The 25,623-nt window shown below is 44.4% G+C and overlaps 2 protein-coding genes across 4 annotated transcripts in view; both read right to left on the bottom strand.

Moving 5' to 3' along the window:
• Positions 1-4,116: 4,116 nt before the first annotated feature.
• LOC310770813 (putative stereocilin-like protein) lies at positions 4,117-11,179 on the bottom strand. The gene is made up of 4 exons (XM_083663528.1): positions 11,051-11,179; positions 10,804-10,901; positions 10,473-10,623; positions 4,117-4,313 (listed from the first exon to the last, which is right to left on the bottom strand). The coding sequence occupies exons 2-4, from the start codon at positions 10,885-10,887 to the stop codon at positions 4,231-4,233; spliced, it is 318 nt and encodes a 105-aa protein (XP_083519654.1). The 5' UTR covers positions 10,888-10,901; positions 11,051-11,179; the 3' UTR covers positions 4,117-4,230.
• The window catches only part of LOC310770811 (uncharacterized protein), a 34,435-nt gene continuing 19,920 nt past the window's right edge, over positions 11,109-25,623 (bottom strand). For all 3 annotated transcript variants that reach the window (XM_083663519.1, XM_083663520.1, XM_083663521.1), the window contains 6 exons: positions 25,281-25,483; positions 20,709-20,911; positions 20,508-20,551; positions 14,809-14,964; positions 14,464-14,606; positions 11,109-11,199 (listed from right to left, as the gene is read on the bottom strand). In XM_083663519.1, coding sequence (XP_083519645.1) covers positions 14,503-14,606; positions 14,809-14,964; positions 20,508-20,551; positions 20,709-20,911; positions 25,281-25,483 — 710 coding nt within the window. In that variant the 3' untranslated portion in view covers positions 11,109-11,199; positions 14,464-14,502. The remainder of the gene's footprint in view (positions 11,200-14,463; positions 14,607-14,808; positions 14,965-20,507; positions 20,552-20,708; positions 20,912-25,280; positions 25,484-25,623) is intronic.

Genomic DNA, 25,623 nt, shown 5'->3' with positions numbered 1-25,623 from the left:
GGAACATGCCAAGTGTGGTTGAGTAGGGGGGGGGGGGTTAATTGATTACAGTTTTTCACAATTGCTTAAACACATTTCCTGATAGACTACCTCACTACCCATCTCAAAACTCACACACAAAATGCAAAATCCTACACTTCTCTTGCAAAAGCACACTTTGCCCTCAAAACGGTGTTAACTGTTCACATGACAAACACATACATCATATGAGTAGACATTTCTAAGCACCCATTGAACACTGGTGTGCAGAATGGAAAACACTATGAATAGACTACCTCACTACCCATCTCAAAACTCATACACAAAATGCTAAATCCTACACTTCTCTTGCAAAAGCACACTTTGCCCTCAAAACGGTGTTAACTGTTCACTAAATGGTATTTTCTTTTCAAATGACAAACACATACATCATATGAGTAGACATTTCTAAGCACCCATTGAACACTGGTGTGCAGAATGGAAAACACTATGAATAGACTACCTCACTACCCATCTCAAAACTCACACACAAAATGCAAAATCCTACACTTCTCTTGCAAAAGCACACTTTGCCCTCAAAACGGTGTTAACTGTTCACTAAATGGTATTTTCTTTTCAAATGACAAACACATACATCATATGAGTAGACATTTCTAAGCACCCATTGAACACTGGTGTGCAGAATGGAAAACACTATATGAATGCTTTATCAGTAGAATTATGCCTTTGCATGTTCAGTTTCAGGTTGTGCACATTGTGTCTAATGTGTTTAAACAATTGTGAAAATCTGTAAAACCAATTTTTGAGGGGTTAAACTACTTGGAGTCATTATAAATGATTAGGTTTGATGTATGGGAAAGTCAATGTACCGGTAATAATAGTTGTGTTGAAGGGGACTCTTGTTGTATTGTGTGGTTAATTGAAAACTAATTATGTTTGTCTCTGCATAGGAGGGGCTGCATCCTTCAATGGGGGATTCATGTCCCTGCTTCTGACAGGGGAAGGCACCAGGACTGCTGCCTACATACTGTAACTGGACCCATTTGCAGGGGCTTAGCCTACTGGTTTAGTTCAGTTTTGTCTTGTCAAGTTTTGAATAGTGATCTGTTGAATTTATAAAGTACAATAAAACCTTTGTGGGGAAAGCCATAACAAAACTGCCTAGAGATCCATTGTAAGTTACCCAGGCTGTAGGGGTTAAGGCGGAGGACCTCTCCTCTGCAGGCGCAATCCCTGCAGCGATGGTAGAGTGAACAGGGTGAGAGGAAGGAGGCGGGGAGATAGATGGCAGAGGAGGGAGAGGAGGTAGGGAGGCTAGAGAGAGGACAGAGGCAGGAGGGAGGCTAGAGAGAGGAGGCAGGAGAGAGGACAGACAGGAGGTAGGGAGCTAGAGAGAGGAGGCAGGAGAGGACAGGAGGGAGGAGAGGACAGACAGGAGGTAGGGAGGCTAGAGAGAGGAGGCAGGAGAGGACAGGAGGGAGGAGAGGACAGACAGGAGGTAGGGAGCTAGAGAGAGGAGGCAGGAGAGGACAGGAGGAGAGAGAGAGAGGACAGACAGGAGGTAGGGAGGCTAGAGAGAGGACATGAGGGAGGAGAGGACAGAGAGGACAAAGACAATGCAGGAGGTTGCACCTGCGTAGGGAATAGCAAGAGAGGCACCTCCCCCCCCAACCTCCTCCCTTCACTCCCACCTGTCTCCCTCCCCTTCAATCCCTCCTGTCTCCCTCACCCCTCCAACCTGTCCACCACCATTTCCCCCCCCCCCCCCCATCTCCTCCTCCCGTCTCCAACAAAATCCCCTCCTCTGCCATCTATCTATGTATCTCCCGGCTTCCTTCCTCTCACCCTGTTCGCACTCAACCACTCTACCATCTCCGCAGGGACTGAGCCTGCAGAGAGAGGGGAGCAGGCACAGTCCCTGCAGAGATGGTAGAGTGGTTGAGTGAGAACACGGTGAAGGAAGGAGGCCGGGAGATGGCAGAGGAGGGAGGGGAGGGGGGGGGGGGAGCGGGAGGGATGGGGAGGAGGGAGTAGGGGATGGGGAGGAGGGGTGGGGGATGGGGGGGGGGAGGATGGGGAGGAGGAGGGAGGGGTGGGGAGAGGAGGAGGGAGGGGTGGGGAGGAGGGAGGGGTGGGGAGACGACTTCAAATCCCCTGCAGGAATCAAACCTGCACTTCTCCGCATACAATGCGGCTGTTAAGGTGATCGCCTTAACCCCTAGACCATCAGCTAGGTAACTTACAATGGATCTCTAGGCAGTTTTGTTATGGCTTTCCCAATGAAAGACTTGAAAAGGTTTTAGTGTCCGTACCGGGATTCAAACCACAAACCTTTGGGTTGGAAGGCATGGTCTTTCACCACTGGACTACAGCCCAGCTCAAACACACAGCACATGCAGCAAGTCAAATAGATGTGGTTAAGATCAGGGTTTTCTTAACCACGACCATACCCTAACCCAATTGATATGGTGGTCGTGGTTAAGAAAACCCTGATCTTAACCACATCTATTTGACTTGCTGCATGTGCTGTGTGTTTGAGCTGGGCTGTAGTCCAGTGGTGAAAGACCATGCCTTCCAACCCAAAGGTTTGTGGTTTGAATCCCGGTACGGACACTAAAACCTTTCAAGTCTTTTTTGAATATTTTGTTTTCAATTATTAATATTATTTTCACATTTACTAATCATTAACCACTCTATTCAGGAATTGACCGACTAATCAGCAACTATCTAATGATTAACTAATATATTCACGAACTGACATGTATTAAAACAGTTAACTACTCTGAGTCTGCACTGAGTGCTCATAAGTGTCAAAATAGAAAACCAGATTCAAACATAGGCAGAATGGTTCCAGGTCCATGTTTATCATACCAGAATGTTAGCACAACAATACAAAACTCACAGCAACAAGTAGACCAGTGGTTTATTGATAGTATTCTGTGACATCACCACACAGACATCTTGGTCTGCTTGTAATCAATTAACAGGTGATTAACCACACAGCCAATGAGCTGTGTGTAGTGTAAAGTGCCATATTGGTCGGAAATGCATGTGACATCATGGGAATACTATGAATAGACAAGTCCAAGTGAATCAGTTGTTATTAAGCTTTATGAAGGCTACTTAAACAAGATAATTTAGGATAGATATAAATGTACCAAATGTTATAGCTATGTTATAGCAGACGTTTTGTCATTTCTAAAAAAATAGATTTTTCAGGTTCGCACAACATAGTATTGCATAAGGAGTTGCTCATAATAACTCTTTTTAAATCTTTAAAGTATTTTAGTTGCTGTTCTGGGTATGGCATTATCCCTGAGAAGGCTACATCGGTACAGCTGGGTTTCATTCAGGTTCATGTGTAAGGATACTCATTCTACAGCGGGTGTTTATATGATATACTGTGCAAATCTATATTTTTTAATCTCTTAAATTACATAATATTCCTTTGGTTTCTTCAGTGCGGTTTGCTGATATGTCAAAGAGATAGTTACACAAATAAATGACAAAACTCATAAGCAAACAGAAATGGTGAAGTGCTGCTCATTTCAGAGAGATACCGTATTGCACAGACAGATGAGATCATCTTCACGGTGGAAGAGGTTTCTCCTGCTGGAGCAGGAGTGAGCTCATCTGCCAGGGTTAAACAAGGTCGTGAGCCAGGGGTGAGTGAGGTCGTCTGCCAGGGGTGAGCGAGGTCGTCTGCCAGGGGTGAGTGAGGTCGTCTGCCAGGGGTGAGCGAGGTCATCTGCCAGGGGTGAGCGAGGTCGTCTGCCAGGGGTGAGCAAGGTCATCTGCCAGGGGTGAGTGAGGTCATCTGCCAGGGGTGAGTGAGGTCATGAGCCAGGGGTGAGCGAGGTCGTCTGCCAGGGGTGAGTGGGGGTGAGCGAGGTCATCTGCCAGGGGTGAGTGGGGGTGAGCGAGGTCATCTGCCAGGGGTGAGTGAGGTCATCTGCCAGGGGTGAGCGAGGTCATGAGCCAGGGGTGAGCGAGGTCATGAGCCAGGGGTGAGCGAGGTCATCTGCCAGGGGTGAGCGAGGTCATCTGCCAGGGGTGAGTGAGGTCATGAGCCAGGGGTGAGCGAGGTCATCTGCCAGGGGTGAGCGAGGTCATCTGCCAGGGGTGAGTGAGGTCATCTGCCAGGGGTGAGCGAGGTCGTCTGCCAGGGGTGAGCGAGGTCATCTGCCAGGGGTGAGTGAGGTCGTCTGCCAGGGGTGAGTGAGGTCATGAGCCAGGGTGGATGGGGGCAGATCAGGGCATGGTGGGGCAGGGCAGCAGCATCAGCATGAGACACAGAGGACTGGGGCTCAGTGCCAGCCCCGATGAGTCTCTCCCTACACACACACACACACACACACACACACACACACACGGGTCAAACCAATAGAACTGGAAAATAGAATGCCCATTGGTCACACTGTATTTGGGCGTGTCACAAACAAAAGGCAAAGTAAACAGAGTTCCAGTTTAGATGATGCCGTCACACTTAGTTTCTGTTGCTCCATTAAGACTGAATGGGAGGAGCTGCTTTGTAAGTGTGGCAACACCTGATTCCAGCAATTCTGGGTACATGTTGTGTTTCAGAGCTGTTAGCTACATGTTGTGTTTCAGAGCTGTTAGCTACATGTTGTGTTTCAGAGCTGTTAGGTACATGTTGTGTTTCAGAGCTGTTAGCTACACGTTGTGTTTCAGAGCTGTTAGCTACATGTTGTGTTTCAGACCTGGCTACACGTTGTGTTTCAGAGCTGTTAGCTACATGTTGTGTTTCAGAGCTGTTAGCTACATGTTGTGTTTCAGAGCTGTTAGCTACATGTTGTGTTTCAGAGCTGTTAGCTACATGTTGTGTTTCAGAGCTGTTAGCTACATGTTGTGTTTCAGAGCTGTTAGCTACATGTTGTGTTTCAGAGCTGTTAGCTACATGTTGTGTTTCAGAGCTGTTAGCTACATGTTGTGTTTCAGAGCTGTTAGCTACATGTTTGTTAGCTACATGTTGTGTTTCAGAGCTGTTAGCTACATGTGTTCAGAGCTGTTAGCTACATGTTGTGTTTCAGGCCTCTTTTGGTATGGTATGGTGTTTATTCTTAATCCCCGAGGGGAAACATGGTTTGCCACCAGAGCGAGAACAGATACAAACAAGAAACAGTAACATACAGCACAATAACAATAATACAGTGGAGAGAGAGAGAGCCTCACAAAGCAAGGCTAGCAGTGTTCATTAAAGAATTTTACAGAAGCAGGAACAAAAGATCTTCTAAATCGCTCAGTAGAGCACCGAGGCATCAAAAGCCTATTACTAAACGAACTGCGCAGGGCATTAAATACATTAAACAAAGGATGGCCTTCATAAGAAAGAATAGAATTCAATTTTCTCCTTGTTCTCTTGGCTATAATCATCTCCAAAGAATCAGGGGGAAGGCCAATCACTGAGCCTGCCTTTTTAATCATTTTGTTTATCCTATTTTTGTCCATGACAGTGAGGCTGCCCCCCCAGCAGAGCACAGCATAGAAAAGGACACTAGCTAGGATACCTTGGTAGAACACATGAAGAAGTGACCTGCTGATGTCAAATGATCTAAGCTTCCTCAAGTGGAAAAGTCCAGACTGGGCCTTCTTGAACACAGAATCTGTGTTCTTCTTCCAGTCCAGCTTACTGTCCAGGTGGACACCGAGATACTTATAAGACTGGACTATTTCTACCTCCAGCCCTTTAATAATGACAGGGGAGACTTCTGCCTTCTTCCTCCCAAAATCAATAACTAGCTCTTTGGTCTTTTCAACATTGAGCAGTAAAAAATTGTCATCGCACCAGGAAACAAATAAATCAATCTCCTTTTTATAGGCCCGATCGTCACCTTTGTTGATGAGACCAATAAGAGCAGTGTCATCAGAGAATTTCTGCATATGACACATGGCCTCACTATGTCTGCAGTCCGCAGTATAAAGAATAAAGAAAAAAGGAGCTAAAACTGTTCCTTGAGGGGCTCCAGTTTTTGTCCAGATGATATCTGATACAGTGTCGTCCAGCCTAACAAACTGAGGTTGAGGCACAAGATATCTCATGCACCAGGCGATGGTTGAATTATGCAATTTATATTGAATCAGTTTATTTGCTAGAATGTGTGGCTGGATAGTGTTGTTCAGGCTCCATCTGGGCCCTTCTTGATCTAACTTCGTTCTCTCTCTTTCTTAAAAAAAAAAAAAAACTAACCAACCTTGTACCACTAACCTAAACTTGTACCACTGTTCCTTCAGAAGTTGTAGTTGTCATAGACTGTGCTCCATAGTTGATTGCTCTATTGCTGACAAAAAATGTGTTATTGTAAGTCGCTTTGGATAAAAGCGTCTGCCAAATGACGTAATGTAATGTAATGTAATGTAATGAAGGCGCTCGAAAAATCAAAGAACATTTCCCTAACAGAGTTTAAATAAACGTCTTACAAATAAAGAAAAGCCACTGTCAAATCATGCGATTTAAGTGAATGTTTTGAGCTTTGAGAGGTTTGTTCATGTTTACCCATTTTGGTGGATTGTCCCAAGATCATACAAATGATGTGATTTTTGTGAACTTAAAGGCCCAATCCGTCAAAACTCACTATTACTGACGCCGGTGGCCGTTAGTGTAACTGCAGGCAGCGTGTGAACGAGCTGACGCGCGGGCACCATACTCGCACGCGCACAAGCAGTTGCCTGGCAACAGCAGAGCTGTTCGTTGCTTTGTAACGTTAACTCATAAAAGTCACTTGAAAACGGCAACCTGGACAATTTATCGGTCAGATCAGCCTCGAGATGCCCAGGAAGGATTCTGGGTGAATTAGGGGACGTTATTGTGGCATGTTTGGTCGTGTTTTGGCTTGCGTTGACTGCGGGCAAGTCGATACTCATGTTAGCAAAAGCCAGGAAATAGCCTTCTCCCCCTGTATGTATGGTAATGCCTGGAGTTGACCAAACTGAACAATCAAACAATGTTTCATAAGCATAACAGTAACGTTAGGCATATTTAGGACTGTTAAATTCATTATCCACACAAGACGGTAACGTTATTAGTGGGGCTGGTGGTAATTTCTATAAATGTAAATGAATATTAGTTAGCCGCGATTAGCATCAAGCTAATGCTACTAGTATGTGCAGTCCCACTGCAGTCAGAGCCTGCTGGCTGCGGGAAGTGGATACTCATGTTTGCACAAGCCAGGAAATAGCCTGCTCCCCCTGTGTGTACGGTACCGTCAAACAATGTACCGTAAGCATAACAGACAGTAGGCTAACGTTAGGCATATTTCCGACTGTTAGATTCATTCATTATCAACACAAGACAGTAACGTTATTAGTGGGGCTGGTGGTAATTTCTATAAATATAGCTAAATCTATTAGTTAGCATCAAGGGGAGCGTGCCTATGTTCCCACAGCCCTATGTTCCCACAGCCCTTTCTTGACTATTTTATAGAGCAGCAACGCGTTGAAAATAGAACAGTGGCGTAACATAGAGCAGCGCGTGTGCTGCGCGTTGCATGCTGACAAGCCACGGCCGGTGTGAGACTTTACATTAAATATAATTGAATCTAAAAGGCGCGGCGCGTTTTTTTGCGCGACATACATGTTCGGTGTATTTTGGCCTTAAGGAGCTAAGTTTAGCAAAGGACGTGTCAAAATTATGCCAGAGAACAGCACATGTCCACAAGCCAGGGCTACTAGCAAACAATCAAAATAAGATTAATTTTTTATTTATTTAAATAAATAAAAATATTGCACTATTTATGCAGTTAACTCAACCTTTATTGCACTATTTATGCAGTTCACTCAACATTTTTGTGCCAGGAACAGGCAATCTGCAAGTGCTGTCCTTTGAAGACTATTTCAAGATTTATATTTCTGGCGCCAGCAACGCCAATGGATCTTTTCTCCTCTCGTTTCATGACGGTGGAAACAGAAATTCTGAACAACTAAAACCTTTCCTCCACGGTTTCCAGGGATCAAGCTTCCATGAATAGCAGCCATCTGAGCAAACACTGTGGACCACTCAGCACCAATGGGGCATGGCCGCGAATTACGATCAAAATATAAGGGGGTCGTCGGAACTACACCTCTCCACCAAATATCGTGAAAATCCGTGCTGTAGTATTTACGAAATAGTGCATTTGGTTTTTCAAACTGTCGCAATAGAAACAACTATGGACGGATCGTGATCAACAAAAAAGTGTTCCACGCAACACGCCTTCACCAAATTTGGTGCAAATTGGAACATTCTGCATCGAAACGTTTAGATCACATTGTGTTTTGTTATTTTTTGTGGTTTTTTGTCTCTTTGACCTTACTCAGTCATTCGTAGTGATGCATTGTGTAAGTTGGATTGTGAATGCCTTTTTGATTCTTCATTAATACAATAAAATAAAATTAAAAATTAAAATGCACACAGACAAAGAGTAAGTAAATCTTAGTAAACGTGGGAACATTATGAGAACTAGTGCAAACCACTTCTTGTAGTTTAGGGGGCTGGGGCCAAATCTGATATGGATGAATTGCTAACTAGTGCTAGTCATATTGTGTATTTTTTCATGATCATGTGTATTCTTGCATGATCAAAGGCACGCAAAACTTTGAGACTGGTGTGGTTGTGCAACAAGACTATTGTTGGGAAATGTGGGAACACAGGGCCTTATTTTGGAAGAAAAAAAAATCTAAGAAATGTGGGAACATAGGGCTGTGGGAACATAGGGCTGAAATCTTAGAAATGTGGGAACATAGGGCTGTGGGAACATTGGGCTGTGGGAACATAGGGGTGACCCCCGCATGAAGCTAACGACTCACCACCGCAGCTAAATGCAGTCAAACAATAATGTTCCATGACCATAAGCATAACGGTACTAACGTTAGGGTTGCATTACTTCACACAAGACGGTAATGTTAGCAGAGTTTCTGACCAGGTGGTCAGATACTTGTACTACGGAGTGACAGTAAAAATCTTGAAAATCCATTAGCAAGCAGCTAACGTTATCTGGTCAAAACCACATTACAGTAGCTACAAGCAGCAAGTTCCCTTCATGAACCGAAAACACAGTCCTGACTCTAGTTTCCCCCCCGATGTCGGTCACATTGCTGCTGTCTGGCCAGACGGGCTTCATTAGATAAATATTTATTTATTTAGTCTGGACTTTTTCTGGAGTCTGTGTTTGTTGTTTCCTTTAGCTAGCAGCTAGCGACGAGCGTAACGTTAAAAGCTACTTCAGCCATTTCCTGTTAGCGTCTAGACAAGAGACAAGCTCGACGTGAACGCGCGAGACGTCACATCCTCTAGCTGTGGCGGGAGATGCTATCCACTTCGAAACTGCGGTTTTCCATGTATCTTCTGAACGGCTGGTCGGAGAGAAACGCCCCTGGTCGCCATTTTTAACACCTTAAGTGCCATAGCCGAAATAATTCGTCTTACATAATCCAACGCTTGAGTGCCAGAGCCGAAATAACTCGTCTTACATGTTTTTTTGACGGTGGGACATCAATCAACCCCTTTTACATCTTCGAGATAACTATAGGAGCAAGAGCATGTGTGTAATCTATTTTACCGACCACTAAGTGGCGACAGAGACAGAGAGAAGCCACAGCCACGGGACCCGTACACCAAAAGCAGCCGCCTCCCGCGGAAATGGCTTGGCGATTTTACAGTCAGAAGCCCGGAGACACACACACAGAACGGACAGAGATACCCTCCCCCCAGAGCCGCGGAGCAACGCGAACACACACACACACACACACACACACACACACACACACACACACACACACCGCGGGAGCAAGCCATTCAAGGAAATGGCTTGGCGATTTTACAGTAATCCATTTCAGACTCGTCCCCGCACGCAGGCAGGCAGGCAGACAGACAGGCAGGCAGCAGCAACGCGCTTCTGACACGCCCGCTGTTAGAGCCAGGAGGAAGGAGGAGAAGACACACAGAGGGAGGAGTTTGAATGAGAGGGGTGTTTCCTGTTGTTATGGAGGAAATTACTGTTCAAAACTATTGTTTAGAATGTCTGACGGTCTTACTGATGCCAAAAATGAATGGTTAAAGTGACTGTTTCACAAAAAGCCATTTATCTCTGAATAAATTTCCAGACGCTGAAACCATGCTGTACTCAACGGCTAATATCTACATAACTACTAACTCTGCAAACTAACTCTTTTAGACAGAGAAAGCACACATTCTATTAGTTATTTTTAGATGATTGGTGTTCATGAATTCTTAACAGAAAAGAATCCTCGGCTGTTCTAAAATGAGCCAGAATCGTCAAAAACACCCCTGGCACAACTTACCTACAGGAATGAAAACATGGCTGGCACTCAATGTGTTAAGTGACGTCAAAGCGCATTCACTCAGTGCCAATAATAAACACTTTGTGCACATTTATTTCTCGCCAGAACCAACGGAATGGGCCTTTAAGTACATGTTTCTAATTTATCAATGGGCTTTTTAATTTATTTTTTTAATGATCCAAGTTGCAGTGGTTTACCTCTGAAGTCGGCAGGCCTGTCCTCCCAAGGTGACAGCACAATACCCAGGGCTTTCCACTGGTTACCTGACAGGGCTGCTTCCTGTTCAGCTGTTACTGCCACAGCCTGCTCATAGGAGAACATGCTGATCTGGTTCGGGTTAAACACCACCTGCAGAAGGTGACATGAGCCAAATGAGGGGAGGCACGAATTGTCAAGATGAACACACCAACATAGATAACAAGACATTTCGGGTCCCAGAACAAAAGCTGAATAGAACTCCATAGACTTGTTTTGTGGAAGTCAGGTCAGTGTACAGTAAACTAGTAATAATAGTCATTTAAGACTTACACTAAACTGCTCAGGTGGTATCATTGAGATAGCCAGAGGTGTGATTCCTTCAATTTGGTCCCTCACCAAAGCTGACATGGACATATCTGGAAGACCAGCTGCACAACGAGAAAGTGAAGTAGCATCAATGCTCCCAGAGCTAAACAGCCACCAACATAACTGAGTGAAAAATCACATTTAGCAGATGATCACAGAGAGGATTGTTCATATCAGGGTGCTCAACATGAGGAGAGTGGATGTGTCTTACCTGCCAGAACTCCAATCTCAATGAAGACATCAGTCTTCCAGTTACCTGTGGGTCCAAATGCAAGACTGTGTTGCAGAAGGTCGACGAGAGCCAGCAACTGGTCTGGTGAGCAGGACAGCCTCAGCTGACCCAGCCACAGCACAGCCTTACTGCAGCCACCAGGGGGAGACAGCAGGTCACACAGTAAGTAAAGGGGACAGAAGTACCACAGGAATGAGTCCGGACCTGGATGTTAACACTTCCGCCTCTTATGTGTAAAAGTCAATGGGATTTATGTGTGAGGATTTTGGTTGAATGCTTGAAATAAGGTCTGTGGTTAACAAAAGTGTATGACTTTTATGATTTTCAGTACAGAAGCGTAGGCTACAGTGCAAATGAAGCTACAGTGTAAATGAAGCATACAGTGTAAATGCGTTTTTTTATGAGATTTTCAGAAAATGCTTCAACAGTCATAAAAGCGGTCCTCATATATCTACACACACACACACACATACAGTACATATAGTGTGTGTGTGTATATATATATATATATATATATATATATACACACACACATACAGTATATACATATATACACACTATATATAGATCTTTTTGTGAATGTACAGCCCATTTTTAAACCAGCAGTATTTATATATAATACTAGTATAATAATATTATACTAGTAAATAGATAATAATATTATAGTATAATAATATACAATATAATAGTATAATAATAATAGATATATATACACATACACTAGGGTATTCACGACTACTGAATTTTAGTAGTCATCGACTACTTCCAAATAATAGTTGACTAGTCGATTAATACCGCTGAAGATATATTTTTTTCACACAATAGAAATGATCAATTCTCATCAAAAGGGTCTCAAAAACAGCCAGTAAAGGGTTAACTTAATGTAGGCGGGACCAATGTGGAGATATGTGAAATAGCAGAGTCCTGATTGGCTCTGAGAGGCTGTTTACAAATGAGCCATTACACCCCAGCAGCTTGTCTGAGTTGGAGATAGCGACTGTTTGACTTCAGTAACAACATAGATGAGTCTTTCTGTCTATTCACCTTATTCACCACACCCACTTTTTCTCTCTTCCGCGTTCAACGCAAACGTATTTGTTCTTCCGGTTCAGCGCTAGTTGCCTACTGTGGCTAATATTAGCCGCTAGTTAGTTATGTTATATGGCAGTAAAATGCCACTGAATGACCAAATTGATATAACTTTTAACCATTTCGAGTAACACTGTTTCCATACGGATCACCAGCGTTAGTTTGTTTTTTATAAACGTGGCTATATTCATAACGTTTCTATCTCGGATGCGTTATTTTGAATCCCACATAGGTTACGCCTGGCGCAACCTAGGTGGGTTTCAGGACAAAACAGTCTCGACTCCACTAACGTCATCTTTAGAGCACAATATTCCTGGAATGCAAGTTTAACTAAACAGTTACATGTCCTCTGCATTCTACATAAAATTAAGATATTACGGGTTGTTTTATTTTGTATGTTACATACTTATTGGCCAAGATATGTTAGTTTATGGGGGAGTAATTCTGCCAGTTTAGGAGGAGAGTGTGGGCGGCCATCTTGCCTGCGAGGTTTTTGGCAAGTCTAAAACGGAAATACTATTACGAAATGACGTAATGCGGAAGCGTCCATGTGTGGGCAAAGAATAAGGTGAATAAGTACCTTCAATTCTGTTGATTTAACATGGCGTCATGTGGAAAATGAGTGTTCAAACAAATCTATGTTCAATTTATGTATTTATTCTTCACCACAGATGAACGATTAGTTGATTATGATGCATAGTGTCGACTAGTGTTTTTTTGTTGACTGTGAAAGCCCTAATATACACGTATAAACACTAGGGCTGTGAATCTTCACTAGCCTCACGATTCGATTACGATTCAGAGGGCTACGATTCGATTCGATTCGATTATCGATGCATCTCGATACATCTTAAATCAATGCATCACTTTTTTCCCCCAATATTCCCCAATGATTTATTTTTTCTCACTTTCTTTTTTCTCACTGCGTGACTACTTTTAAAATAAAAGTGCATTTGGAATTGCATTGTATTATGATCCATAATTAAAATAAACAACTGCATGTACTTCCATTATATTTTATTTGATTATTAACACATTGACTGCCAGCCGTTTTTTTTTTGCTGTAGGTAGCTTCTGCCAGGCCGTTTTTTGAGGATTCTGGCTCATTTTACAAGAGCCGAGGATTCTTTTCTGCTTGGAGTTTGTGAACACGAAGTTCACAAAAGTACTAATAGAATGTGTGCTTTCTCTGTCTAAAAGAGTTAGTTTGTAGAGTTAGTAGTTATGTAGATATTAGCCGTTGAGTACAGCATGGTTTCAGCTGTCTGAGAGTGAAAGCTGAGATAATCGCAGTTTTGTGAAATTCAATCAAACAGGCAGAACAGTCACTTTAACCATTTATTTTTGGCATCAGTGAGAGATCAGACATCCAAACAATATAGTTCCGAACGCCCTCTCCTTCAACTCCTCCCTCCGTGGGCGTGTCTAGTGGCTTTCAGCCTGCGTTTGTCACAAGCGAGTGCTCTGCTGCTGCTGCTGCGAGTTTGAGCAGCCTCCCTCCCTGGCAGCGAGTTTGAGCAGCCTCCCTCCCTGGCAGCGAGTTTGAGCAGCCTCCCTCCCTGGCAGCGAGTGTGGATAGGGCTCACTCGTCTCTTGGGTTTGAGAGCCCCGATGAAGCCCCGTGCGACTCTAGGCTTTATGCTGCCCACCCAGTCCATTTCTGGAACCCCCCACCGCAGCAGCGCGAAAGCGTTCCCGCCTACAGTATGAGAATGAGGCTCGTTCGTTTCTGGGTTTTCGGAATGCGTGCGATTCTGGCCTTTCTGCGGGCGTTTCAAAGTGTGTTTCACCCATAATATATTATGCAAATTTGCAATCCCCCGTGTGCTGCTGCTGGCGCGGCCCGAGAGCGGCGAGTCTGGTGACTGATGACTGTAAAATCGGCAAGCCATTTCCTTGAGAATGGAGGAAGCAGCCGCGGGAGGCGGCTGCTTTTGGTTGACTTTCTCTCTGTCGGGAGGGCACCGTCGCCACCTAGCTGGTCGGTAAAATAGATTATACACATTCTCTTCCTCCAATTCTGGGATAGGAGACGTAAAAGGGGTTGATCGATGTCCCACCGTCAAAAAAAAAAAATGTTTATGTAAGCCGAGATATCTCGTCCTTGGCACTCAACGGTTGGATCATGTAAGCCGAGATATCTCGTCCTTGGCACTCAACGTGTTAAAAAAATAATAATAATAATAATAATCGATTCTTGACATTTGTGAATCGATGCAGAATCGTGCACGTCCGCATCGACGATGCATCTTATAATCGATTATTTTTGACACCCCTAATAAACACACACACACACGTCTCACCTGAACTCCACAGCATTGAAAAAACGCATCTCTGTTGTTTTAGCTCCACACACGATGTATCCCATCGCCACAAAAGTGCTGGAGTCCAGCTGTGAAGGTTTCTGCTTGGTGGCGTTTAACAAGCGGCTGAACAGCACAGCCAGCTAGGATGAAAGCCATGGAGAGAATGAGTGAGCGTAAAATAGCCTCAAACAGGATTGTAGGTGGATGTATTAGCAACGTACTTGTACCTTCACCCTGTATTGTATAGCATGCCAGTGCTACTTGTACAATTTGTTTCAGAAAGCGAGTGAACACACAACACAGTGGATGTAATATGTCTCCGGCTATGACCGAAGCTGATACCTGTCTGTCTGTCCAGGTGTTGACTGATCCCATGGCGTAGATACTCCTCAGCTCGGACAGACGGAGGGTGCCCAGCTCTGCTTCTGACATCTCCACCGCTAGTCCACCCAGCTGAGCGACCAGGGACGGAGACATGGAGCGGATGTGGCCATGCACCTTCATGCGCGTGTTCACGCATACACACACGCATGCATGCACACACACACACACACACACACAAAATCCCAGAGAGACCCCAGTTAAAACATGGCAGACATTTTAGCAACATTTCACATCCATAAAACCATATTCACCAACTTAAAGTCTTTATTTATTGTTTTTGAAAAGCGTAGCAAACAATATACTAAAACAATATATTCTTCCAACAATAAGAAATCTATTAAATCACCTTTGTACATTTGTACTACATGTTTTGCAATTAAAAAAAGACAACCCTAACAACTGGATTTAGGAGGGGTTTCAAATGTAAACAGGAAGTATGGAAATGTCCCATAGGGAAGAAGCCTGGAATGAAATGCATGTGTGATGTGACGTGATGTGATGTTCTCACTGTGGTAGTTCCTGCATGATGGATGGCTGGAAGAGAGTCTCACCTCTTTGACTTTCTTGAGCAGCTGTTGGCGTTGGTAGGGTGTAAGGAACGGGTCGTGGCCCATCAAGGAACGGGTCGTGCCCCCCCCCCCCCCCTCCCCCCCCTCCGGCTCTGGCTGATGGCCCTCCAGGCTTATCACCTTCCCCTCCCCCTCATCCCCCAGGCTATAGACAAGTTTCCCAGCGCTGGCCTAGGGCGGCGCCATAGCAGCCTTATATGTCCCCGGCTTCCGGTTAAGTCCACATAGCGTCCACAGCAGCCTGATGTTGCCAATAAGCTACGACTTAAATAGAGACTTATTACATCATATGTTTTCCGCCCCCTGTATGTTGAGTGTTGGTGAAAAAGAAAAATATAGCAGACACTTTCTTTACTGTAGAGCGCCGTTTAAAAGCTGCACAACAAGCAGCATCAGTCCCGCCGGCCAGCGCTGGACCCGCTGTGAGGAAACACACAGGAGGAAACCGAAATGTCAAAACAGACATCCCTTGCTAGGCCAGTCCTTTTTTTTTAATCGAGATCATGCAACAAGTAGCCTACTTCAGCCGAGGCCAGCAAGACGGCAGGAAAGAAACAGAAGCGTGCCTGCCGCCGTCAAAAGCAAAAGAGACCCGACGTAGGCTGTCAATTTAGCGGAGGTAAAAAGCCTTTTTACCTACTCGGGCGAATCAATCAATCAATCAATGGCTCGCGCTTGTTGCCCGACGCTCGTATGATGAGGAGATGAATCAAAATGCTTACCACCAATAAAGCCACATGCGAGCCGAGAACGAGTGCAGGAGAGCTGACGCAGGTGCCAGGTGTGGAGTGGGAGAGATTAAGGTGCGTAGCCTATTGCTGGAGATTCAAGTTGTGCGCTGTCTGCACTCTGCACTGACACTGTCGCACTTATTACTTTTAGCTGCGTTGTTTTTTCATCAAGGCAATGTCCAGAAGATATGGGTTCATGAATGTCTGCAAATGCAGATAGATAGGCTACAGTAGGAGTGTGCATGCATGTTGTCTGTTTCAATAACGAAAGCGTCCTTACCGAGAACGACGTGCCGACCAATTAAATATTCTTGCTGCGAAATCGGCCTCTTAATGACAACACTGGAATAATAGCCGTAATATTCATTCACAACGGGGGTAATTTGATGAAATACATAGCGTTACAACATACCCGACTTACTTTGTTGCTGTGGAGATATTGGTACGCTTCGGAGCTTTTGAGATTGTTCATCGCGTTGCCATCCACCGCCATTGATTCCTCAAAATACGCTATAATCCTGCCTGTAGTTACGTTCGGCCATTTACACATATTATCTTCCCATGTGTCCAGTGTCAACGGGTGTGGGATAGACACTCTTTCATTAGATAGGAGACTCGCAGAATGATCCCAAGTTTGCATTTTTTCGGCGGTCGCTATGGCTACTACGGTAGTACGTTACGCTTCTCCGTATTCACAAACACCGGAACCGACAGACACGATCGCGGCCGAGTCCGGAAGCAAACCGGAAGTGCCCAGGAAACTTGTCTATACCCCGTCACCCAGAGACGAGGCTACACCGCCCCTCCCCCCCCCAAAGGGCTTCAGAGCTGATGATGCCCCCCCCCCCCCCACCCACGCTGACCATCACAGCGGACCAGGTGAGGAATCAGCTTATGAGGCTACACACTAGGAAAGCAGCTGGCCCGGATGGCGTCAGCCCCATGCTGCTCAAAGCCTGTGCCCCCCAGCTTTGTGATGTGCTACAGCTGATCTTCAACAAGAGCCCGAGTCTCCAAAGGGTCCCCGTGATGTGGAAAATGTCCTGTATCGTCCCTATACCTAAAAAGCCAAGACCCTGGAGAAACTCGTCCTGGAGCAGCTCAGGCCTATGGTCAAACCATCCCTAGACCCCCTCCATTTCGCCTACCAGCCCCGACTGGGAGTGGGGGACGCTGTCATCTACCTGACCAACCGCGCCTACGCCCACCTTGACAACCCGGCCAGCACTGTGAGAGTCATGTTCTTCGACTTCTCCAGTGCTTTCAACACCATCAGGCCGGCTCTACTGGGTGAGAAGCTGACGGCGATGCGGGTGGATGCCCCCCTGGTGGTCTGGATTGTGGACTACCTGTCTGGCAGACCACAGTATGTGCGCCTGCAGAACTGTGTGTCAGACAGAGTGGTCAGCAATACAGGAGCACCACAGGGGACGGCCTTCTCTCCCTTCTTCTTCACCATCTACACCACGGACTTCACCTACCAGACAGAGTCTTGCCACCTTCAGAAGTTCTCTCACGACTCTGCGATAGTGGGATGTATCAAAGATGGCGACGACGATGAGTATCGGGATGTGGTGGCCAACTTTGTCACATGGTGTGAGCAGAACCACCTGCAGCTCAATGTGTCAAAGACAAAGGAGCTGGTGGTGGACCTGAGGAGGGTCAAGGCTCCGGTGACCCCTGTTTCAATCGACGGGGTCAGTGTTGACATAGTGGAGGATTACAAGTACCTTGGAGTGTACATTGACAATAAACTAGACTGGGCTAAGAACTCTGATGCACTCTACAAGAAGGGGCAAAGCCGTCTCTACTTTCTGAGATGGCTGAGGTCCTTCAACGTCTGCCTAGTCTCTTAGAACAGACGAGTTGGCTTCCGCAATTTTCAAATGCTCTCGCCATACCGTCTGTACGTCAGACCCCCAGAACATGCACAAGGAAGTAGTGAAAAAAACCTTCAGACCGGAAGGAAGTTCGACGGAATCTGACCAATCACGACACGCGTGTCCACGAAAAATATGTTCCCCCCGGAAACTTAAACCGATGCAGGTTGCTAATGCTAGCAGTGCTTTAGAATTACCATGGAAGCTACGCCGACGAAACCGGTGAAATAAGACCCTGATAGACGTAAACGATGTATCCGCGGCTTGGAGGAACCTCGTGCAAGACGTGAGTTAAAGAAAGTGATGAGGTAAGTTGCTAACGTTACTGAGCTTATCGTTCGTCTTACTAATCAGCGTTAGCTAACGATAGCTACAGCAGTATACAGCTAGTTAGCTAATGTTAAATTCTGATTGGACGAATGAGCGGAAGTCCCGCCTTTCAACTTCCTCTTCCGTTTGGTGCATGATTCTCCCCCACGAAGTACAGACTGTATATAGCTGCATCTGCCGGATGTAGATAAGACAGTCTGTTTTAAGAGACTAACGTCTGCCGGACCATGCTGAGGATGTTCTGAGTCGGTAGTGGCTAGTGCCTTCCTGTATGCTATTGTGTGCTGGGGCAGCAGGCTGAAGGCAGCGGATTAGTGTTAATTTCGTCGACGAAAAATGTTAGTCGACTACCTTTTTCCCCAAGACTAAGACGAGACTAAAATGTTCAGACTTTTAGTTTCATTGACTAAGACAAGACTAAAATACTCAAACTTTTAGTCGACTAAAACTTGACTAAACAAAAAGACGATGAGGTTGAATAAATATGATAAAAACTAACAAGGACATTTGACACAGGACTAAGACTACGACTAAATTTAAAAATAGACAACAAAATTAACACTAATTATAGACTGTTTCCCCCCCTCAATGCAGCAGTTCAGTTTCCTGTGTTGCAGCATCATAGATCTAGCTGACATTTAGCTGTCTGAAAAACATTTGCAGTAGTTACAACAGAATCCACCCAGTCTTAGCTAAGGGTCTTATCTATATGTGTATGAAGCATTGTGTTCCCAAAATGTACAGCTACTTGCTTGTCTACATTATATCCAGAGAGGTCTGAGTGCTTTCCACACAGCACAGCCAGCCTCCCTCCATTCTCCCCTCAGCTGCGGGCTGAGCAGGGACTGTAAATATGCCGACACTGGCCCGGGTGGGCAGGGTCAGCATTAATTTCCCTGGGAAAGAGTTGCCAACACTGCTTCGAAATACCATTACTAGTGAAGCGCATCAGCAGATTCAACAGTTTTCATTGACTAAAACTAGACTAAAATGTGAACAGTTTTTGTTGACTAAGACTAGACTAATATACTTATGGTTTTATTTGACTAAGCTGAGACTAAAATGCTCAAACTTTTAGTCGACTAAAACTTGACTAAATAAAAACAGGATGAGGTTGACTAAATATGACAAAGACTAACAAGGACATTTAACACGGGACTAAGACTAAGACTAAATAAAAAAATAGCCGACAAAATTAACACTACAGCGGATGCCAACAGACTCAACAAACTGATCCGTAAGGCCAGGGACATTGTGGGGCTGTATCTGGGCTCTCTGACTGCGCGCACACACCTACACACACACACACACACACACACACACACGCACGCACACACCTAAACACACCCACACACACCCACACACACACACACACACACACACACACGGTTGAATGCTCTCATTTAGGACACTTCATGCCCAAAAGAACATGTGGGACCAAGTAAAAGTTAGCTTTCCTGCTCAGGACTAGACAGGAAGTGGTGCGATTTTGCTGCGTCAAGTTACCTACTGTATGAGTTAACCAGGGTGAGACAGGAAGTAGAGCGATTTTGCCTTCAGAGTAAAAGCTTAGATTGTGAAACTTTTTTCAGATTTCCCCTCCATTTGTACTTGGCCAATTTCCCCCTGCTCTGCTGCCCAGGGTCACTGCTCCACCCTCTGCCAATCTGGGGAGAGCTGTAGACTAGCACCATGCTTCCTCCAAGACATGCCAGCCGCTTCAGGACACATACCCTTAATCTGGCTTCCCACCCGCAGACCCATTGCCCGACACCCGACTAATCCGGGGGCGCGAACCTGCGACCCTCGTGTTGGTAGGCAGGGAATCTACCGCTACACTACCTGGACGGCCTAGATTGTGAAACTTTTGAGAAAAGTTGGAAAATAAAGCTGGGCTGTGCAGAGCAACAGAAATTGTTTGAGAGGTATAAAAGTATAATGTAATAATATAAACGCACCACACACTGTCCAGTCTTCAGAAAGTAATACAATTATTTATCTATTATGTATTAATTTAATTTAATTAATTAAAATGTATTTATCAATGTCCTTTGTTGCTCTGTAAAGCACTTTGCACAAGCACTGACAATTGTTTAAAGGGCTTTAGAGATGAATTTGACATAGTTTTCAAAGCTATCTGGTTTTACCTTTGGAGAAAATGAGGAGTTGGAAGATCTCTCTCTGGAGCATTCTGGGGAAATGAAAACACCAGCATGTACACTTTAACTTTGAAATAACCACTAAATAAAGATTGTGAAATAAACTCCTAAGTGTATTACTAATAAATGCCACTGGATGAATTAGAGTACCAGTAGTCATGTGTCAATAGAAGTTTAGAAGACACCTACCCCCTGCACCCAGGGGTGCTGGAGGACCTGAGCAGCACTGAGACGCAGAGTGGGTGCTGGAGGAGCTGAGCAGCACTGAGACGCAGAGTGGCATCCCAGACCAGCAGCTTGGATATGAGGTCCTTGGCTCCCTCTGAGATGTGAGCCCAGTCCTTGTCTGGAAACTCATACTTGCCCTCCTGGATGCTCTCAAACAGGTGACTCTGAGGAGAGATAATATCACAGAAAATTAGTTAATATTGTTCATATATCACAGTTTCGTAGTGTTACAGTCATCCCCCTTTCGCATGTAGATATGATCAATATTTATGTCTTTGTTGTGGCTGTTCATCTTTTGATCTTATGGTGTCTTTTTGTCCATACGGGGCTTAAAATGGCGTCTGCCTCGGCCCTCGAGAGGTCAGTCTGGTACGCACAGCCACATCACCTGTGGACAGTTGATATTAGTGTCTGTCTCATTTTGCTTTGCTTTGTCACTTTTGTCCTGTCTCGTGTTTATGGGACCCCTTTGATCACGTGAGGACGGTCCTGGATCGCCTCACGCAGGATGCTTCTGGAGGCCACATCAGCTAAAGCCTCCAACCTATAGTAGCAGACTCCAAACTAATTCAACCCTACTCCTCCTACTACATTAAGAATTTGATCGATCAATCTATGTTAACCGATTAATCGACAATGTAGGCAAAATGTAACTTTCACTGCTCATACAGTGGAAGAAGAAAGCCAAGCTAGCAGACACAAAGTCCAGGGTGGAGAATTACACCCAAAAAGACAACAGTCATCATTGTAAACATTGTAATACAATGTTGAAATATCTCACGCCCACAATAGTCCATGGGCCAAGGCTGAAATTTTGACATATCGGTACCACCTGAGGTGACCGCACGATTTTGTTATTTTTGTCTTCCTACATGTCTCTAGTTTATATTTTGGTATGATAACCCTTCCGATTTGGTAGCTTAAGGATAGTTATCACTCTGTAAACAAACCTACCCCCAAAAAATGACAAAACCCTGATTTCATCATATCTCTGAACCACACATGATAACGCAGAAAATGTGATGTCTACCCCTATGTTTTCATGGTCAGGGATTACAATGACACTCTATACAACATCATAAACTGTTCACATGAATAGTTAATGGTGAATTCAGTGATGTTTTGGTGAATTCAGTGGTGTTTTGAGAAAGATACAATGCAATTAGTCCATGGGCCAATGGTGAAATCGGTACCACCTAAGGGGACCGCGCACTTTTTGTATTTTTGTCTTCCTACATGTCTCTAGTTTATATTTTGGTATGATAACCCTGCCAATCTGGTAGCTTATTGATAGTTATCACTCTGTAAAAAACCTTCTCCATATAAATGACAAAACCCTGATTTCTGTGTATTAGTCCAGATGATATGTGAAAATCATGTTCACTTTTTCATAAAAGCATGAAACTTGGTACGCATATAGTTTGGGGCCCCGTAAATCTTCAGAAATTGAGCCATCACAAAAATGCTTCGTGGTGGCCATTTTAATTCCGCCATAAGTGAATTATGTAGTTTGCATCATATCTCCTGAATCACACATGATAACACAGAAAAGGTGATGGCTACCATATAGAACATCATAAACTGTTAAAGTAACTAATCAATGGTGAATTTAATGACGTGAGAAGGAAATCACAGTTTCTGATAACTGATGCTATAACCTCAATTCCATGACCACTCTCTGGCTAACATTTTTTGATGAGTAATTTGGGTCAGGGTTACTTCTATGGGCCTTTTGTTAAAATAGCCCCCAGGCCCCTCCCAAACATCCTGCGACTTTCTGCCAGACGGCCAAATCCAAGATGGGGTTTACCATTTTTAGAGTAAGGACGGAGATTAACAATGGTGAATTATAGCTATTTTAATTGCAAATTCATGCCTACCAAACATGGTTTAGTATTGACAATTATTGTGTTTTGAGGGTAATTTCATAATTATGTTAGTCTCGCTGGCCAGCCTCCCCTCCCTACCGGGAGAGGATAGCATCAGTTATCAGATACTGTCATTTCCTTCTCACAACGTCATCAAATTCACAATTGATTAGTCACTTTAACACTTTATGATGTTCTATGGTATCATTGTAATCCTTGACCATGAAAACGTTGGGATAGACATCTCCTTTTCAGTGTTAGCATGTGTGGTTCAGGAGATATGATGCAAACTATGCTTATGGCAGAATTAAAATGGCCGCCACAAGGCATTTTTGTGATGGCTCAATTTCTGAAACTGTACAGGGCCCCAAACTATAAGCGTACCAAGTTTCATGCTTTTACGAAAAAGGGAACATCATTTTCACATATCATCTGGACTAATACACAGAAATCAGGGTTTTGTCATTTATATGGGGGTAGGTTTGTTTACAGAGTGATAACTATCCTTAAGCTACCAAATGGGCAGGGTTATCATACCAAAATATAAACTACAGACATGTAGGAAGACAAAAATAACAAAATTGTGCGGTCACCTCAGGTGGTACCGATTTTTGCCTTGGCCCATGGACTATCTAGGACCAAATAGAAATGGAACTGTGTCACATGATCTTGCATGCAAGGTCAGTGTTTGTTACATGTATGCTAAAGACACGTCTGCTGCAATATCCCACTGATCCCTTCCTCATGTTGGTGTTCATCACACAAGCCAAGGTCACTGTGGGTTTCCTTTCTTACACTAGCAGCTTCAAATATATCTTGGTATAAACAGTGAAGTCTAAATGTAACAGAGGTATTCGTCATTGCAAAATGGCACCATCTACTGCATACAGTAGATCTAACACCTATTTTCAGCATCCCAATGCTGCATCTGACCGTAATTGCCACGATGCAGTGGCATGGTGGTCTGCAACAGCATTGGGGTCAATTCAATCAATCAATCAATCAATTCCAATGAAACATTGGAAGTGAATTGGAATTTCAGGAAGTTTAGTGAAATTAATATTTTTTTTCTTGCCGGATATCTGAGATTATACTGAATATCATGCAATGTTAAAACATTTATCAAGTATTTAACAAGTATCAGCTAGTCAGATACACTAACTTAATTAGGTACAGTGTTCTTGAAGCGGGGCGCAGCGTCGAACGAGATCCGGCACCCAGAGCAGCAGCATCACCAGCTTTTTCTCTCTAAGTCCTGGGGGTCAACAACTAAACAAAAAAACGTAATTTAGCCACCTAAAACAACGCCCACCTAAACAAATCGATATCCGTGTACATGCACGCTCTATTTTGACAATTTTCAGCGCTTTACTTTTCCGCAAAACAGCAGTTTCATTCGGCACTGCTTTTTCTCCCAACCGTACAACTACCGTATTCCTCCGCTAAAAGCCTGCACAGAGCACAGAGCCGCGGTTTACAAAACAGGAAGGCTTAGAAGAGAGATAAAACACTGACTTACTTTAGAGACAACAAGTCACCTGGCCTCTCTGGTCTGGGACGTTTTCCACAATTTATCCTGGGAATGGTGAAAAAGGTCTGCAGCCAGGGCACCCAGGCATTTAGACAGGAGGCGCATCTCTCTGCCTGTTCACTTCACTCTCTGCAAAAGTTCCTCTTCTGTATTCTCTCTGGTTCATAATTGTATCCTCTTGTCACCAAGGTGAATGGCATATCATCCTCGCTATCAAAATCACTCATAAGACAAGCTAGGAAGATCATTGCTGACCCCTCTCATGTCTTGTATTCAGAATACGAACTGCTTCCATCTGGCAGGCGTTACAGAGTCCCAATCAAGAACAAAAAAAGACACCTCAACAGATACAAATACTCTTTCATCCCCATATCAGTCAGTCTCCTAAACTCAGGTCATAGGTAATGTATTGTTGATTGTACTGTAAATTATTGATGTTTGCACTTTGGTTGTGTGTTTGCACATGTCGGCACTGGTGTGCTATGCACTATTGTTTTTTGTTGTTGTTTTTGTTATGGCACTGTGTACCTATGTGGCAGCCTGTATGTCCAAGACAAATTTCCCTCGGGACAAATTAAAATAATCTTGAAATCTTGAAATAATCTTGAATCTTATTAGGCAAATCCTTCAACTAGGCAACACCACGAGACAGACTGAACAGGACTCCCTCGTATGATATGAGATGATCTTTGCGGTTGGTGTAAACTTAGAGGCCATCTGATGAAGCGCATCACCTCACACCTCCTGACAGACTGAGCTGAATCAGTTGTACACCGGGGCAGATAACCCGCAAAGAAGTTGTGTAAACGGGTGAATCATGGAAGTTGGAAACCCTCATTAGTGTTATGCTTGCCCCTGTCTTTACCCTGCCTTTTTGACACAAAATGGCCCCCGTGAAAAGGGTGTATTGGAGCAAACGAGTCAGAGAGATAACATTAGCGTCCCTTACTTAGCCTCTCAGCTGTAATAAACCTTTGCGAGTGACTGTGTATGTAGCCTGCCTGCATGTATGTGTTTACGTCACGGGTGACGGGTCGGGCTCTTATATTAACGCGGCTAACAGCTAACGGCTAACGATGTGACAACACAGTCTGTTGAGTGGGGAACAGAACAGACAAGATGGTGTCCCAGTACCTGGACAAAGACAGTGAAGAAGATGACGGTGATGATGGCGGTGAGGAACATGTCTCTCATGGGGAAATGGTCCTTGTCCAGCAGGTAGCACAGGGAGAAGGCGATGGCTCCTCGCAGGCCACCGTAGGCTATAATGAACTGGTCCTTGGTGGTCAGCTTGACGATGTGGAACTTGTTGATAACGTAGACCAGAGCAACCACACCTGGGAAGGACAATGTCATGAGAAACTGGGTTTGAGTGTGTGTGTAACAGATTTGGGTCAAATACTGTAATATTTGCTATTTTTTTTGCCTATTTAGTTGCCAGAGTTGACCATTTAGGGCCATAGAATGGGGCTGTATC

This window comes from Poromitra crassiceps, assembly GCF_964638095.1.
Source record: "Poromitra crassiceps genome assembly, contig: HAP1_SCAFFOLD_233, whole genome shotgun sequence".
NCBI classification, from domain to species: Eukaryota; Metazoa; Chordata; class Actinopteri; order Beryciformes; family Melamphaidae; genus Poromitra; species Poromitra crassiceps.
This window is presented reverse-complemented; position numbering and strand designations above follow the sequence as displayed.